The following is an 18956-nucleotide window of genomic DNA, read 5'->3' as shown; positions in this document are numbered from 1 at the left end:
AGAGCAAATTCCAGGTCAGCTTCCTTCATTGAAACCTTCTTCATACGTAGTCACTAAGGTAAGAGGGCCTTGTGATGACCCTCTTTGCCTTTCATGCTATCTGAACCCCTTTGTTCTGTGCCTGCACCTCTGTTTGCTGTTCTGATGATCCTCTTTTCGTATCAATTTCAGAGCTTGTTAATGCTTTGCAAGCCACTAAACATATATAAAAGATCTTTGGGGAATGAAGAAGACATTGCAGGTCCTTTTTGGTACACACAAAAGGCAAAGCCCAAAGTTACAAAAGTTTTGGAAAAAAACCATTTTTTGAGGAGGAAAAAGGCAACAAGAAAGGAGGAGGTTTGAAAAAGTTTCTGCCCTGCCCCAATAGTAAGTAAGAAGAACAATCATACTAAAATTTGTTTGTTTAGGCGAATCATCAAATGTAGTGCTTGCAATCAGTTTGGTCATATGGAGAAGGTTTTAAAACTAAAGCAAACCAACAGGCACAACAAGCTCAACTTGTTGAGAATAAAGAACAAATTGAAGAACATTTATTTAAATAACAAAGAAGTGTGGCTTATAGACATTAGTTGTACAAATCATATGACCCACAATGCTTATTCAAGAAATTGGACCAGTCTTACCTCACCAAAGTCACCATTGGCAACAAAAAAATATGCGTTGATGTCAAAGGAAAATGAGTTGTTGTTATTATTGAAACTCTAAGCAGGTACAAAATATATTTTGGATGTTTTATTTGTGCCTAAGATAAAACAAAGTCTTTTGAGTGTTGGATAAATGCTAGAAAGGAATTATCCCTTGTGTTTTAACAATATGAGTTGCATTGTATTTGATTATTTCGATTGTGAACTTACATCGATTAAGATTAAGGATAAAAGTTTTCCAGTGGAATATGGAAGAAAAAGGTCACACGTTGGTTTAGAAGAAGCTATGAAGTTGGAAAACATTGAGGAGGAGCAATTTCAGAATCTAAAGTGTGATTCAAATAGGCCTACAACAGAAGTTCCTAATAATATGTCGGCAATTAGAAATTATAGAAGGCTTTAGAATCCGTTGGAATATCCATTGATAAATTTGAAATACCAATAGATTTAAATTTGTCAATAAATTATTGACGTATTTAAATTTGTCAATAAATAAGATTTTCTTGTAGTGATAATCTGCTTCGATACTAAAAGCTCAATCATTTGCCTAGCATAATTGTTTTTGTATTGCGTTTTATTTGCTTATTCTCTCTTAATTTGAGAGTTGATTTTTGTGCAAATGTTTCAGACCATGTTGTTTGAGAAATTAAGTCATGAGTGACATAGTAAAAAAAAATAAAAAATTATCAGAAATAACCTACAGAATACTTGTACTCAGAAGTGACAATAATATAATATTTATTGTAATTTTTCATTAATTAGACGGAAACTGAATATAGCTCAAGGTTGAGTGAACTTAATATAAAAGAAGAGTTCATAATCTTGTTCTAATGTCCATTTCTATTGTTCCTCACATTAACACTATTAGACAATCTTTTTTCAAACTCTGTTTATGGACGTTGTTTTGTGAACTTGATTTCGATCTTATATATGTGAAAGAGTTTTCGAGAAAGCTTTTAAGGTTATCATTCGTTGAATACTGATGTCATATTCTTCTAAATTATTTAATGTCATCATCCGAGTTATCTAATTTCAAAAAACAAAAAAGTTTTCAGAATCGTAATCTTCAAAATTTCGTTTAAATTTCTTGTTTGCATGAAAGTATTTGAACTTGTATGTGTCTGGATAAATGAAACAGAGATGAAAACATGAGCTAATAACAACAAATATCATTTATCCTGGATTAATGGAAGGAAAACCTTGTCGTTTTTTTTTTCTTTTTTCAATCATATCCTATCTAGCTTCTAACATCGTGATTGAAATTTGATTACTTGAGAAGGGGTTCTTAAGTTTAGACTGATTCAGGTGAACATCTCCTTCTGTGTAAAACCCAGGAACCTTTGGGTTGGGCAATAATTTCTCACCATTCAACATTAGAACCACTGGTGACATGTCTGGCCTATCTTCTGGTGTTTGTTGCACGCATAACAGGCCCACCTGTATGCATCGTATGACTTCAGAAGCTATGAATCTTTCCCTTAACACTCCATCCAGTAGTTCCAGTGCCCTCTCTTCAGTCCACAATCTCCATGCCTAAAATGGTGAGAATCAAACTCGTGAGATAAAAATGATTCATGTAATTGTTAACAGAATGTGGTTATATCATTATGCTTACATGTCCAAGAAGATTAAGGGAGTGTGTTGGGTCTGAAAATTCTCTATTCCTCTTGCCACTTACAATCTCTAGCACTATCACACCATAACTAAAAACATCTGATTTCATTGAGAAATGCCCACGAGTAGCATACTCAGGAGGCATGTAACCACTGAAAGTATCAAACTATCAATTTTAAAGTAAATAAAGTGAGTATTATCCCATAAACCAAATTAATGTATTAGAAAACTTACTAAGTTCCAGCCACCTTATTTGTGTTTGCCCCAACTTGATCTCCGCAGAATGTTCGTGCTAAGCCGAAGTCTGATATTTTAGGATCCATATTTGCATCTAGTAAAATATTGCTGGTTTTCAAATCTCTATGTATAATCCTCAGTCTAGAGTCTTGATGAAGATAAAGAACTCCTCGAGCAATGCCACAGATAATGTTGAATCGTATAGGCCAATCCACCAAATGTCTTCTGGTTTCATCTAGTCAATTGCATACATATGATTAGCATACCAGTTGTAGTCTCCATAAGTTAACAAACCAAAAAAATGGAGGATTCTAATAGATGCATGCCATAGTAAAATTTGTAAAGCTTCGTACCAAAAATAAAGCAGTCCAAACTTTTGTTTGGCATATATTCATAAATCAACATTCTTTCATTGCCTTCAATGCAGCAACCTATGAGCTTGACAAGATTACGATGTTGAAGTTTTGCAATCAACACAACTTCATTTTCGAACTCCTCCAGCCCTTGTCCTGACTTCTTTGAAAGCCTTTTCACAGCAAACTCTTGCCCATCCTTCAGTCTTCCCTGCAAACCAAATTGTTAGAAATATTTTTGAGTAAGGAAAACAAATATCTTTAGTTGGTTTTCCATATCACCTTGTACACAGGTCCAAATCCACCTTCTCCCAATTTGTTACTCGTGGCAAAGTTTTCAGTGGCTCTTGCTATGATTGGGAAATCAAATGTTGACAAATCAATGCCTTCTTTTCTCAATTTTCGTTTGAAATGGTTCCTATAAATTATTCTTGCTACCCCTGATAGGGTAGAAGATACAATAGAGAAGAACTATCACATTCACAATGTGCACATATGATACATAAACTCAATAACCAAAAGAAAATTTACCTAGCTTTTTGAGTATCATTATTATGCAAACGCATGCAGTTAATCCAAGTATATTTGCACCAACTGTGATTCCTATCATCCTTTTGTTTTTCCCATGGCCATTGACGGGAACGTGATCTGACAGATGTGGAGTAAGATTAATCAAAAACTATAAATATGAACGATAGCTCAAACAAGCTTGCAAAAGTTACTAGCTAATTTCTTACGACAGCGAGAATATAGAGAAAAAGAGCATAGTCAATTTCACCAGTTCTATGTGATAAAACTGAAAGTCATCTAGAATATTGAAGTCCTATAACAATTGACAAACACCATTCAAACCTTCTCTAACTGTAACCTTCATATTATATAATTATTTCCCCAATTATGATGAACTCCACACCAGCATGGCCTGCAATACCAAAATGTTTTGCTAAACTCATCTTCGATTTGTAGTAGATATTGTTGGTTTTGTGGAGGAAATTATAAAAAACAGAGGAGAGAAGAGAGACAATACGTATACAGAGGAAATAGAATTATTCTATTCTAATTCAAATTATTCTCAGCAGCGATACAATAAATAGCAAAAGATAAACTAATTAGATAACAAGATATTAGCAAAACAGAATATTAAAACTAACTTGCTTCTTAAAGATAAGAGGAACCACTTATTGACTAGGCTAATCCATTAAAAACTTACTCCTAAAATATAGGAAATCAACTTATTCACGAAATCTTATTTTAAAAACTGAAAAATAAAATATTATCCAGTTACAAAAGTATATCTCCAACACTCCTCCTTGCTTTTGGAACTGCAAACTCCAATTCTTTGAGTTCAAGTTTGTTGATAGGTAGTGACTTTGTAAACATGTCAGCCAGTTGATCTTTAGACTTACAATAAATTAAGTCCACTTCACCACTTTGTTGCATCTTTATCAAATAATAGAACTTGATGTTGAAATGTTTAGTCTTTCCATGACACACGGGATTGTTTGCAATAGCAATGGCTACTTGATTGTCAACAAAAAATTCAGTTTTGTTCTTTTGAGCAAATAGAATGTTTGGCCTTGTTGTAGTGAGATACATTAGACATCCAATCAAGCTCCCATAATATCCTTCATCAATGTTATCAACACCTTCTTCTTTTCTGAACTTCTCCTTTTGATTCATTAGTGTGCTAGCAGATTTGCATTCCTCCATTTGAAACTTCTTCAATTTTTTTTTTGCATATTTCTTTTTTTTTTCATGTTTAGCATTCTTTCAAGATGGCAATGATCAAGTCTCTTGTGCTTGAATTCCGTGGGTGTGACTTGAGTGAAATAGGTTGTATGCTCCTCCTCTGCTGGATCAAATGAGAAGCTTTTATCTTTCATTTTAACCCTTAGAACTTCCCGGCCAAAATTGTCATAGATAAAGCAATGTTGATGTTCAAATGACACTTTAAATCCCTTTTTAATCAACTGACCTACGCTTAACAAGTTTTGGTCAATGTTAGGTACATAAAGAACATCTGATATTAATTTGATACCTGAACACGTTGAAATTGCAACAGTTCCTTTTCCTTTTACAGGAATATAGCCACCATTCCCAATTCTAACCTTTGAGACATTAGTTGGCTTCAAATCCTTGAATAGAGTCTTATCATATGTCATGTGGTTCGTACAACTACTATCAATCAACCAACTTTCACTTGATTCACTACTCAAGAAGCATGTGGCCATAAACAGTTGGTCCTCTTCTTCTTGATTAGCAATCTGAGCTCCCTCATCATGGTGATTTTTGTTGGCGCAGATCACCGCTTCATGCCCTATCTGGTTGCACTTGTTACATTTTGCATCTGGTCTCCTCCAACATCTGAAAGGTGCATGACCTTTTTTGCCACAATGCTGACAAGGTGGATAATTTTTCTTTTTATCCTTACCTTGGTTGTTTGCATTGTTTTCGCTGCTTGTTGGTTGATTCTTCTTGAAAAAATTCTTTTTGCTTTCATCAACTTCATGATGTTTGACGGGCAAAGCACCTTCGACAACATGATCTTGCCTCATCAACCTTCGCTGCTCTTGAGCTTGTAGGGCATGTAGCACTTCTGCCAATGTGATTTTTGACAGATCCTTTGTGTTCTCCAATGAAGCTATAGATGCTTCATACCTCTCCGGCACCGTTACCAAAATTTTCTCTACAATTCTCGAATCAGTAAAATCACTTCCCAACAACTTTATCTTGTTGGCAATACCCAACAATTTGTTTGAGTATTCTTTGATTGTTTCTGACTCTTGCATCCTTTGAAGCTCAAATTTCCTCCTTAAATTCAGCACTTGCATGCTTTGTATTCTATCATCTCCAGCGTATTCCTCTTTCAGATAATCCCAAATTGCTTTGGATGATTTAAGAGTCATGATTCTGATGAATATCATTTGTGAAACACCAGTGAACAAACATGACCTCGCCTTTGCCTTCTTCATCTTTCTTTCCTTGTGATTTTTAATTTGGGCCATGGTGGGATTTTCAGGCAGCGGATATATTTCATAATCCTCTTCCATAGCATCTCATAAATCCAAAGACTCCATGTAGGATTGCATTTTCACTTCCCAATGATCATAATTCTCTCCATCAAAGATTGGAAGAGTTATGTGGGAAAAACTTGCTTCACCTTCCATGTTACAAGTCCTGTAAGAATAAGGCTCTCGATACCAATTATTGGTTTTGTGGAGGAAATTATAAAAAACAGAGGAGAGAAGAGAGACAATACGTATACAGAGGAAATATAATTATTCTATTCTAATTCAAATTGTTCTCAGCAGTGATACAATAAATAGCAAAAGATAAACTAATTAGATAACAAGATATTAGCAAAACAGAATATTAAAACTAACTTGCTCCTCAAAGATAAGAGGAACCACTTATTGACTAGACTAATTCATTAAAACTGACTTACTCCTAAAATATAGAAAATCAACTTATTTACTAAATCCTATTTTAAAAACTGAAAAATAAAATATTATGCAGTTACAAAAGTATATCTCCAACAGATATTATAACAGCCTCACTCCACTCCCTCTACATCCATTATTAAAAAAAAATATATAATCAAACAAATAGCAATAGGGAAACAGAAGTTAAGCAACCAAAACATTGAGTACCTAGCACTGATGATGCCTGGATTCTGAAATAAATGTCTTGTCCCCCTATAGAGAATTTTCTCATATCAATCAGGTCATCAAACCAGAGTAAACAGCCGCTTCCTCCATTTCGAATATCCAAATTTGCATATGCTTTACAAGAACAGTTTTTCAGACAATACTTCTTACATTCCTCAAGGTTTATGGTCGTATTGAACCATGATGAAGATGTGTCTGGCAATTTCAAGTCTGTGTACCTCAAGAAGCCATCTGTGTTGCTGTTTCTACAATCAGGTGTAGTCCTTGGAACACAGCCATTGTACCATTTTGATACATTCCATTGTTCAGGGAACTTTGGAACATACCCCTTGATGCAATCACATGTCTGAGAGTTACCATCCATACTGCATATAGAATTTGCACCACACATAGCATAGTTTTCACACAGATCTGACCAAAGTGAAAAAACTTGTATCCCTCTTGTTTGATTAGTCCATAGAAGAACATTCCCAATCCCTGAAGAGTTCAATGTAACTATGAAGAAAATCGATCTATCAAGGGTTTTATATTCATAATACACTTCCTTTTCATTAAAAACTAATTCATGTACATATTCTGTGAGTGGACGAATTGGATAACCAACCAAAGCCTGTCCATTCCATGAGCCTACTCTAAATCTTATTGCATTCCCCTTGTATCCAAAAAGTTGTGGAAATCCTTTAAGATCAAGTTTTAAAGAATACTCTCCCTTAGCAGGATCATCTTCCTTTTTCCAAGACGATATAGTTCTATCTAGACCAGTTACTAAGTTCCATCCAATTTTCATTCCTGGCAATAATTTATCACACGGATAATCGAAACTCTGCCACAAAAAGTTGTCCTCGTTTATATCGTGTTCATTTCTAACCACAATATTTCCAGAGTCCAAGAGCTGTGCAATTGGATTCTTTATTACTTTGCTTGATGTGTTGTAGGACCACCAAATTGTGCTGTTGGTGCCATTTAGAATTACAAGAACTCCTCTTTCATCCAGTTTTAAAACTCCTGACTTATTTTGAAGTGGTGTTTCTCTGTTAGCCACCCATACCACTATTAAAGGAGATACATTCCTGTACCATATACCCAAGTATCGTCCTGTTGAAGTTCCAGGGCTAAAGAAACCAACTTCAAATGTTTCTTCTTCTGAAACTAATGTCTCCCCATCTCGGATAGACTGACCGGGTAATAAACTGTCCAATGAAGTTGAGTTTCTCAAGTAGGATAATAGTAAGAACAACCAAATAAATAACATTCTGAAGTTGTCCGCCATCTTGCTATAATTAAAGCAATGACTTCTCAAATGCTAACTTTTATTAACTCAGACAAGATGCTGGTTTTCTTGGCCTCTGCAAGACTGCATCTAGTAATAAGTTACAATAAAATTGAAAGTTCTGTGAGACAATAGACACCATAACTGCTGAATGACCAAGAATGATAAAATCTGTGTTTTTTTCTTTCAAATTGGTCTTTATAAAAGGATTATCTCACTATGAGATGAATGCACTTTAGAACATTGATGATTAGAAAATTAAGAGTTAAGATTGTAACTTACTTCAATGTTTTCTTTTGATCTTAGGAATTGAACTCAAATAGTTTTACAACAACTTAGGTACATTGCTCAACCATTTAAGGCAAACCCTTAGTAAGTAACTTCATTATTGTTTATTATCCATGTACTTTTATAATAATTTTTTTTTAAATCAATTACTGTAAATGCACTTAACTTTTAAAGATCCATCAAATTTATCCCAAATAAAAAACAATTATCTGACTAGTATAATTAAGACAAGTATACTTAAATTTAGATCCATTTATTTACTCCATTTCGGTAATTTATACACTACATGTTGATGCTAAAGGTATCCAATTAAAGATAAAGTAAAAAGTACAACTCTATTCAAATTTGAGTACGCTTAATATAGTTACATAGGTCAGCAAGAGACTTGCTCCCCCAAACAGATTTTGTCATCCATCATTAACAAGTCTCGTATTTCTTTTAATTCTATCTCAAACTCAAGGGTGAGTTATGTAAGGCTTCAAATGAATCATATAACTCACACATTAGCAAGAGTTTCAAGATTTCATGCTTTTAGTCAATTATTCAATTATGTTTCCAATTGTACTCATAATTGGCTTAAATATGTTTTTTATCTATAAAAATATTCGATTTTTGTGTTTGTTCTCTAATAAATTTTTGTTTTTTATTGAGTCTCTAATAAAATAAAACTTTTATGTTTGATCCTAAATATTATGTTTTTAATATATGATAAATTAGAAAATTTTGTATTTACTTTTTAATAAATTAACAAATTTTGTTCTAGTATGTATTAATAACAAATGAGAAATATTTATCATGGAACAAATACAAAATTTGATAATTTATTAAGGGTTAAAAATAAGTGTCAAAGATTAAAAAAATATTATTTTATTAGAAACTCACTGCAAAACAAAAATTTATTAGGAAGAAAATGCAAAATCAGATATTTGTTTGGGATAAAAAATATTTAAGCCTTTAATGATCTATGAGAAACCATAAAAGTTTCTGTTTAGAAAAAAAATACAGTTACATAGATCCATTTAATTATAAAATTCCATTTTTAACAATTAATTCAGGTAGTAAAATAAAATATCAAGGATAAAAAATAAAAATGTTATTTTATTAGGAACTCACGCAAAAGAAAAATGTATTAAAAGACAAACACAAAAATCGAATATTTATTAGGGATAAAAAAATATTTTTAAGCTTACTAAATATAAACAGTTTGTAATAAACCAAATGGTGTTCTTAGAATACAAAAGAAAAAAAAACACTAAGATAGATGTGAACCGGCTAACCACTTTGAAATAAGATGCAGCAGGAAGTTAGCTAAACGAAATAACAATTAAACATAATATGGTATGAGACTTATCTTTAAAAGTGTGAAACAATCGGTGCTGAGTTATTCTAATTTAATCAATGTCTCAAATTTGAGTTATGAATATATAATTGTCTTAAATATAAAAAAAATATTTTATTATATTTATAATAATCTTATTCAACTTGACAGCAGTATAATTTTATGTGAAAAATACTTGCAGTTTAAAAAAAATACAGAACAAGATTTTGGTATAAAACTCAACAACGAAAATGGCGATTTATGCACAATATAAATCATGAGATTTTAATATCAGTCAGGACGTACCTTCTTGCCGGGGCACATGAAATTAAATTCTTGGGAAATGATATCTTATTTTCCCTTTCCTTTTTAGCAGTATATATATCTTCTTCGAGTTTGTAATACTTCCAGGTGAGCTTTATCAGTTCCTCTCTTTCTTCAGTTTCAATTTTCCTTCAAGGGCACTCGTTCCATCTCCCTCTCCATGTTGCTTGTGCATATTTTTTCAAGTAAACCAAGAGTGAACATGGCATCTGTTGCCTTAATGACCGATGAATAATTATTTTATTCTTAAGATTAGACAACGAGGTTATATGTTAGCGTTCAAATGAAGAGTTAAGAATGGGGAGAATAGTGTGCTTGAATGTTAGATGGTTAGTTGAGGAGAAAAATAAATTATATATGCTGAACCATTAATTTTTGGTTTGCAGTTAGATGTCAGTATATATAATACAAGACTTTTCAAAGAAAGTGATTGTATCCATAAGACTGAACCGTGAAATTAATCTGTCCCAGTATATATATATATATATATATATATATGTGTGTGTGCACAAAAGGCACAAGTGTCATCATCTCAGGTCAACGGAAGTCTCCATCTTCCTCAAACTACCGTCTCTAATGTGATTTTAAGTAGCTTTTAAGGATGAAAGAAATATAAAGCACATAACACGAGTATTTTTGTCATTTATTTAACCCATTAATAAAGTTGTTTGGAAAAAAATTGATGCTATCCTCTTTCGCAAATTAAACACGTGACTCAGCCTAGAAATAAAATTGTGTGCAGAAGTTTAATGAAGAAGAATAATATTGTAGTATGTGCATTCCAACAAATAAATATTTATTTTATATAACTAAAATTTATACTTTATATATAATAAATAAATATCAATAAAATATAAAATATATTTTATATTATAATAAATAATTTGTTATAATATACTGTTATTTTTAATTATTAATAATATTTATGATATCTTAAATGTATATGTTAGATTTATGATTCTATTAGACCAAAATAAGACAAATACAATGCAGGCAAAATTGAATATTGAACCCATTAAATTGTAGATTTACTAAAACTTTGAACTAAATATCTCTATTTTATAATGGAATGACTAAAATTATTGATTAAGCAAAATATGAAAATTAAAATTATATTTATAGCTAATTGATTTTAACATATAGTGATGGTTAAAGGCTGAAAAAATGTTTAAATTAATTATTTTAATTCTTTAATTAACTAAAACAATTAATTTAAGACAAATGACCTATTTGGTCATTTATTTTATGTTTTTGGTTTAGTTTGGTTAATTATTTTTTAGAAGGTTCATTTATATTTTAAGGGTGTGTTTGATTCGCTAAAAAATAAGAAACGAGATAAGACAAAAATATTTATTTAACATTTGATTTAAAAGATGACTGATAGATAGTACAAAATAAAAAATGATGGACCGGACAAATACCAAAAAACTTGTAACCCACTAAATTCTTGTAGAACTTGTTGTTGTGTCTAACAAAAGTAAAAATACAATACTATCCTTACTTTTTGACTTTTCATTATCCCACATTTTTTCTTTTTCATATGCTAGGGATCCGAACCGCTATCTTCGCTCTTCCCCTCTTCTTCCCTTTCGTATTTCATTATTTCTTTCCTCTTTTTGCTTGTTTGTTTCACTTCACCTCGCTAGTGGGCACCTTGGCCACTGACGAGGACGGTATGGATTGTTATTGTTTTTTTTTTGTGCTTATTATTTTTTTCTTTTCATTGTTAATTTATTCAAATGTTCAAATCGTCATCTTCCTCCTTCTTGCTATGTTTTTTTTTTGCCAACTCCAAAGAGGTTGCGTCGTGCCATCGTGCCGCCGCTGCCATCGTTTTGACCCTGTGACAGCCTTGCACTGCCAAGCCCTGCATCCGGTGGCATTAGGGGGCACGCCTCCTCTGTGGAGATGCCTCTCCTTTGTTGTACCGTTAAGGTGCTGCTAATGCACCTAGGATTTTCCAACTCATTCCTTTACTTGTAGGTTGGGTTTGGTCACTCTAACTTGGTTCCAACCCTAGCCCCCCAAAAAAAAAACAAAACAAAAAAAGGAATTGAAATGGGCAGGAAAGGTGATCCTTGTCTAAATTAAAATAAATACTACTAAGATACAATGTATCATAAATTATTATTAGCTTACTTATGCATTTCGTTAATTTTTTTTGAATTATTTTTCAATTTATAATATGATACTTATAAGATATAGTTATAAATATATCAACATAATTAATAAATTGTAAATTTTTTTATAACAATAAGTCTAAAATCATGCTTTAAAGTATATCACAATATTAATTAATTATAAATATTAGCAAAGCATGATGATAAATTTTATGTTAAATAATAAAATAATTTAAAAATTTTCAAAATCTTGTTCTATATTTTTTCTTAGTGCAAACCAAACATTGTACAATACAAAGGATATTATAGTAAAATTTGTATTATTTTGTCCAGTACATAAACACATCAAACAAGATACAACACAAAATTACTTGTACTGTGCATTGATCATCAAACAACATATAGCACAAAAAATTATTTTGTGACTCAGTTACTTATCTAGTGCTGCTTTGTCTATCCTGTCATTTTAGCAAATCAAATGCACCCTAAAAAAGGATCAAAATGATCCTTTTGTTAGTGCAAAGTTAACGTCATTAATGAAATAAAATGAAAATTTTCCTTTTCATCTTCCTCGTCATCGGCTCTCTTCTCCTTCCTCCTCCCTCATTTTTTGCCATCTTTGTCATCTTCATCTCCAACTCAGCAACCTTCAACGAAAATCACAGCACCACCATAATCACCATTCCCAGTGGCGGAACCAAGACCCTAAGTTAGTGGGGGCAAATTATAAAAAATAAATAGAGTGGGTTCAACTATATAAATATAAATGGAATAAAATATAAAAATATAAGATTTTATTTACAATTTTTAATTTAAATGAAAATTTATTGGTGGATTTTAAAAAATGAGGGGGTGCAAGTGCACACCCTCAATCTAATGTAGGTCCGCCATTGACCATTCCCACGAAATGGGCTTGAACTGGTTGCTCTAGAAGGAGAGGACGTTGGACTCCACGGTGCAACTTGGAGACAGTAGTTGAAGAGGCCAGCAACACTGCATTAGATCTTAAAGGAAGGGATATAGAAGAGGCGATGTTGCAGGCTTGTTCACCATGGACTAACAGAAGGCCTTGCAGGTGTCAAAGCCGTCGATGAGGGAGCTCTCGAAGGAGTTTTTCTAGAGAATGAGGGTGTTTAGGGTTTTTATGGCGGTGTCGATCGATTTTGGGTTTGGGGGCTTTGGTGGCCTGGAGAGCATGGACCCCATTGCCTTGGGCTTCCAGCGTGCTTCTCGAATAGGGTTTTGCTTCCAGCGTAGCACTTGTGACACCCTCTACCCCTCACATATATACTAACAAAGGAATAAAAATTCAAATATTAATTAAAAGTATTTTTTTTACATTTTTAAATACAAGCCTTTCAAAGGGATAAAAGGTTCACATTCACTTTCTTCTACATCATATAATAAAGTCATCTCGGTTCAAATAAGACCGTCTAAGACTTCATACAATTAATATAAAACCCTATATCCTAATGTCACATCCTATAAGAGCGTTGTGTCTCGACGTCCTTCCGCAAAAGGTTCCTTAAAGCAATTCACCTAGTCATCTGCTCCCCCGAACACAAAGTTCAAGATCATCACAGGATCCAAACACAAACAACACACGGGGAGTGAGTTATCACATTCCTAACTAATAAAGAAACAAGACAACTAGATATACATATCATATAAACCAAATAAAACTTACTTACACGTAATTCCACCACTTGTCATTCAAAGTTCACTTTTCATCCATCAATCACACTTTTCAATCATCAATCACATTACACAAGAATCACACACTTCGATCAAGACATAATAACACATCAATTTCATAATAAACAATTAGCAAGCGCATGAGACAGTTATGCTAAGACTCAAGCCTATATGCAATGTGGTACCATATCAGTGAAAAACCACCCTGGGGTGCTTAGGAGTACATAACAAGACACACCGCACAATGGGTTTGTCAGATCACTCTCACTAAGTTAGATCATAGGGAGACCAGTCAGGGTCATGATGTTTTGCGAGAATGCTCCAACCATATGGAATCAGCATAGGCTTAAAGGAGCACTCAAACCCAGTGACCCCCAAGGCCTACACTCCGAATAGTCCGTTAGCTCTTCTCCCTCCTGATTCAAGTCCACCCCCTAAAATCATTTTAGCACACAGACACTGCTAATGAATTATACAGTACCCACGACCTCACACTCGTGTTTTAAACATATACAACATATTGCGCTACAATTTAACATTGGTTCCTAAATAGGAAACCTACACTTTCTCTTTAGCACTGCGCATTTACACTTTTCTCAAGATAACACTGGTCGGGTTATTGTACAATTCACAGCTTACAACACAAATAATGTCACATCAAGAGTTAATCACACACTTATTCACAACCAAAACTCATTCACAATTTCACATCTCATAATGTCACAATCCACCATCACATGTTTTCACGTATCTCACAATTCAACACCTGTTCTACTTTACACTTTTACTCAATCTCAATAACAATATTGTAATCTCAAGGCAACATATTATTCCACAATTCATCACATATTTCATTTATAAGCACTGCTCATGAATTATACAATACCCATGACCTCACACTCGCGTTTCAAACACGTTTAACACATTGCGCTACAATTTAACACTGGTTCCTGAATAGGAAACCTACATTTTCTCTTAAACACTGCGCATCAACGCTTTTCTCAAGATAACATTGATCGGGTTATTGTATAATTCATAGCTCATAATATAATTATTGTCACATCAAGTGTCAAACACACACACTTATTCACAATCAAATATCATGCCCACAATTTAACATCTCATCATATCACGTCAACCATCTCATTTTTACATGTATCTCGTAAATTGACACATTCAACTTTGTACTACTCAATCTTCACTATAATATTATAATACCAATATAATAACTTATTACACCTTATCACTCATATACACATCACACCATAATAATATTTGCATGATACAAAACATATATATGTATATGTATATAGTAAATTAAACTACATTATTTTTAATCAAAGAATTTCTATAACAATTAATTTAATATTACATCAAAAGAAATTACCACTAAGCATTAATCTTACAATTTTCTTTAATTTATTATTCTAGTATTACAATGATTATATACACATAACATGTTGATCATCATCATAGAAAAATTAGAACAAGATAATAATTTGTATAAAATAAGTCATTGGATAATATTATTTAAAATATAATTTACGCTAATAAAAGGAGCTTAATTTTTCTAAGGGGTTCACACTCAACACAAGAACACATCAATTTCACAGCAGTTTTTCATTGGGACATCAACTGATTCATCAAACATATATAATTCACTATAATAATTTTAAGGATAAAATGAAAATTGCAAAAACACCCCAAAACTCATTCCAATTGATATCTCTAAGGATCCCTACACATGTTCTCACTAATCCCCAATTGTGAATAATTCATCCCTTACCTCTAAGCGGGCTCACGTGTCTTCAGCCAGCGATAGCAGCATCTCTAGCGGTTCCCTGAGATTCCTCCAGTTTTTTCCTTCGACTGCTCCAATTGAGTTCCCAAACGTCAGAAAGACGGAAAAGGGATTGAAGTCTCCATTTGTATTATCTTCATATGATTCCTTTTTCTCCCTCCACGAACATTATCTCACAAATCCCAACGGTAAAAGAGTGTGAAATTGAATTTCAAACAACATATCAAAATTTTACGACAATCAAACGGTTAACGAAATCAAGATCATAGTTTTACCGAGACAGCTCTGGGTTTCAGCGGGAAATAAAAAAAGCTACGATGTGAAAGGTATTTCTCTCAGCTCAAACATGATATCCAAATTCCCAACAGTGAAAATGCTCGGAATTGGGTTGCGGACGTGGTGCTCAAATTTTACGATGATCCAACGGTGAATGAGTCTAAGATCGTCGTTTTTCCGAGACAGGTTTGGTGGCCTGCGGGAAAAAGAGAGGATTTTGAGAGAAGAAGAGAGGAAAATGAAAATGAAGGGAAGAGGATGCATCGTGAGTCTGAAAACTGACCTAATATATCTATTTATACCTAGAGCACACACAACTTATTATTACTCTATTTATTTGTTTTAATATTTTATAAAAAAGAACTCTATTTTATCCCCTATCAAATAAATAAATCAAATGTCTTTTTTTTTCCTTCAAATCATTATTTCTCATTATTTATTTATTTATAAAAACTTGATCATTTTTCTAAAACTCTATTTATTTAGAAATAAAAATTATTTATAAATTGACTTATGAAAAATGGGATGTTACAGCACTCATGGGAGAAGATGATAAGGAATGTGAGAGCGTGAATATGAAAGTGAGTGGAATTGAATGAGAAGAAGGAGAAGATATTGTTATTGCTGTGCTTTTTTATTTTTTTGAATTGGAGATGAAGATGGCAGAAGATGAGGAAGGAGGAAGGAGAAGGTAGAAAGAGGAGGAAAAAAATTTACATTTTATGACGATTTTTAGTCCTTAATACTTTTATTTCGTTAGGAGTGTTAAGTTTGCAATGAAGAAATGATCATTTTGTTTTTTTTTAAAAAAAACATTAAGGATCAAAGTGAGCTTTATAAAAGATAAAGGAATAAAATGAACCAAAAGTTTAAAATTAATTTTGGCTTAAATATGTTTTTGTTCCTAATAAGTATCCGATTATACATTTGCTCCCTAATAAATTTTTATTTTGCGATAAGTCTCTAATAAAATAATAATTTTATCTTTGGTTCTTGACACTTATTTTTAACTCCTAATAAATGGGTAAATTTTGTGTTTGCTGCATGATAAATATTTCTCATGTGTTATTAATAGAAATTAAAACTAAATTTGCTATTTTATTAGGAAGCAAACATAGAATTTTCTAACTTATTAGGGACTAAAACAAAATATCAAGCATAAAAAATAAAAGTGTTATTTTATTAGGGACTCAACGCAAAACAAAAATTTATTAGAAATCAAACATAAAAATCAAATATTTATTAAGGATCAAAAACATATTTAAGCATGAGATTTTTATAAAAGCAATCCTTAAATCCTAATTTCTTCAAAGAATCAACACTCCCATATTCACTAAACCAACATAAAAATACAACTTCAGCACATAGCTGTCTTTCAATTTGAATCCAATACAAGCAACAAAGATCCAAGCAATCCCAAGATTCAATCAACAATCAATTAACCGAAGCAATAGCATTTTTAGCCAGCCTCAGTCTCTGCACTCCGCACCCAACAATACACCGTTTTAGTAAACCTAACTAACTTTGTTCCTCCTCCGTCACTCACAGCTACGACAGTTTGTTATCCACCCACCTGTCCACTATCAAAAAAATTTGACAAGCAAAAGTGAAATTTTATTAACCAAATATAGAAGGATCACACAGTGTGTCTAACTATATAACCAATCGAAAATGCACCATGTAACATCCCATTTTTTCGTATATAAATTAAAATAACTTTTATTTCAAAATAAATAGAGTTTTAGAAAAATATTGAGATTTTTATAAATAAATAAATAAGGAGAAATAACTTTATTAAAATAATGATTTGAAGGAAAATAAAAATGATATTTTTTTATTCATTTGAAAAGAAATAAAATAGAGTATTTGTTTATAAATTAATAAACAAAGAAAAATAGAGTAAATAATAGGTTGTGAGTATCCTAACTATAAATAGATGCATTTTAAGTCAATTTTCAAAATGACGATCTCAATTTCGTTTTCCCTTCTCTTCCTCCCAAAACCCTCTTTTTTCCCGCATAGCATAAAATCTGTCTAAGAAAAAGAACGATCTCGGACTCATTCATCGTTGATCATCATTAAATTTGTGCCCCAAGTTTAGAACTCATTTCTAAACATTATCACCAATGGAAATTACGAAAACATGTCGGAGCGGAGAGAAATACCCTTTGCATCGTAGCTTTTTCTTTTTCCACAGAAATCTAAAACTGTCTCAGTAAAACTATGATCCTGGACTCATTAACCGTTGGATTGTCATTAAATTTTGATATATGGTTAGCGATTCATTTTCACACATCTTCACCGTTGAAATTTACAATATAATGTCTATGGAGGGAAGAAATACTCATTGCACGTAGACAGTGAAATGGAGGCTTCAATCCCTTCTCTTCTCTCTAATGCTTGGAAACTCTATTAGAAAAATTAGAGGAAAAACTTGAGGAATCTCAAGAAATTGTTAGAGATGCTGCTATCTTTGTCAGAATACACACGTGAGCTCGCTTAGAGGTAAGGAATGAGTTTATCGCAATTGGGGTTAGAATGAACATGTGTACGGGTTCTTAAAGGATCAAATTAGGATTTATTTTGAGATGTTTATTGTATTGAAATTCTTCTTGTATGATTATGTGAAATTATTTTAGGGGTTTTACTCCCCGTGGATTGAGAAATATTTTTGTATAATGTGTTTGTCTTTTGAATAAGATTAGCATAATAAATAGTTATATTGAGATTATGAAATTATGATTGAAATTGTATATAAGTGATAAATTGATTATATGATGAATTGTAGAATAATATATTACTTTCAGATTATAATATTGTTATGGAGATTGAGTATAAGTGCAAAGTTGAATGTGTTAAATTGCGAGATACACGTAAACATGAGATGGTTGCGATTGTGATATAATGAGATGTGAAGTGAACATGAGTTTTAGTTGTGAATAAGTGTGTGGTTAATACTTGATGTGACATTACTTGTGTTGTGAGCTGTGAATTATACCATAACCCAACCAGTGTTTATCTTGAGAAAAATGTTGTTGCACAGTGTTAAAGGGAAAATATAGGTTTCCTAGTTAGGAACCAGTGTTAAATTGTACTGCAATATGTTAAACATGTTTGAAATATGAGTGTGAGGTCATGGGTATTGTATAATTCATGAGTAGTGCCTACTTATAATATTATTGTTGAAATTGAGTATAAGTACAAAGTTGAACATGTGTTAATTTGTGAGATACATGTAAACCTGTGATGGTGGATTGTGACATTATGAGATGTTAAATTGTGGGCATGATATTTGGTTGTGAATAAGTGTGTGTGTTTAACACTTGATGTGACAATAATTGTGTT

General features: G+C 32.4%; 1 protein-coding gene across 1 annotated transcript; it reads right to left on the bottom strand.

Annotated features, from left to right (window-relative positions):
- Positions 1 to 1719: 1719 nt before the first annotated feature.
- On the bottom strand, positions 1720 to 10003 carry LOC114416947 (G-type lectin S-receptor-like serine/threonine-protein kinase At4g27290). The gene is made up of 8 exons (XM_028381996.1): positions 9702 to 10003; positions 6502 to 7873; positions 3383 to 3499; positions 3134 to 3291; positions 2852 to 3062; positions 2496 to 2733; positions 2263 to 2413; positions 1720 to 2180 (listed from the first exon to the last, which is right to left on the bottom strand). The coding sequence occupies exons 2-8, from the start codon at positions 7787 to 7789 to the stop codon at positions 1881 to 1883; spliced, it is 2463 nt and encodes an 820-aa protein (XP_028237797.1). The 5' UTR covers positions 7790 to 7873; positions 9702 to 10003; the 3' UTR covers positions 1720 to 1880.
- Between the last annotated feature and the right edge of the window lie 8953 nt (positions 10004 to 18956).

The sequence above is a fragment of the Glycine soja genome, chromosome 6, assembly GCF_004193775.1.
Source record: "Glycine soja cultivar W05 chromosome 6, ASM419377v2, whole genome shotgun sequence".
NCBI classification, from domain to species: Eukaryota; Viridiplantae; Streptophyta; class Magnoliopsida; order Fabales; family Fabaceae; genus Glycine; species Glycine soja.
This window is presented reverse-complemented; position numbering and strand designations above follow the sequence as displayed.

Bases quoted from the DNA above. Each gene is read 5' to 3' on its own strand.
- LOC114416947 (XM_028381996.1), bottom strand. From the start codon at position 7,789: ATGGCGGACAACTTCAGAATGTTATTTATTTGGTTGTTCTTACTATTA. The intron at 3,292-3,382 runs GTAAATTTTCTT...CTACCCTATCAG, and splicing joins AATGATACTCAAAAAGCTAG to GGGTAGCAAGAATAATTTAT. The intron at 3,063-3,133 runs GTGATATGGAAA...TTTGGTTTGCAG, and splicing joins GATTTGGACCTGTGTACAAG to GGAAGACTGAAGGATGGGCA.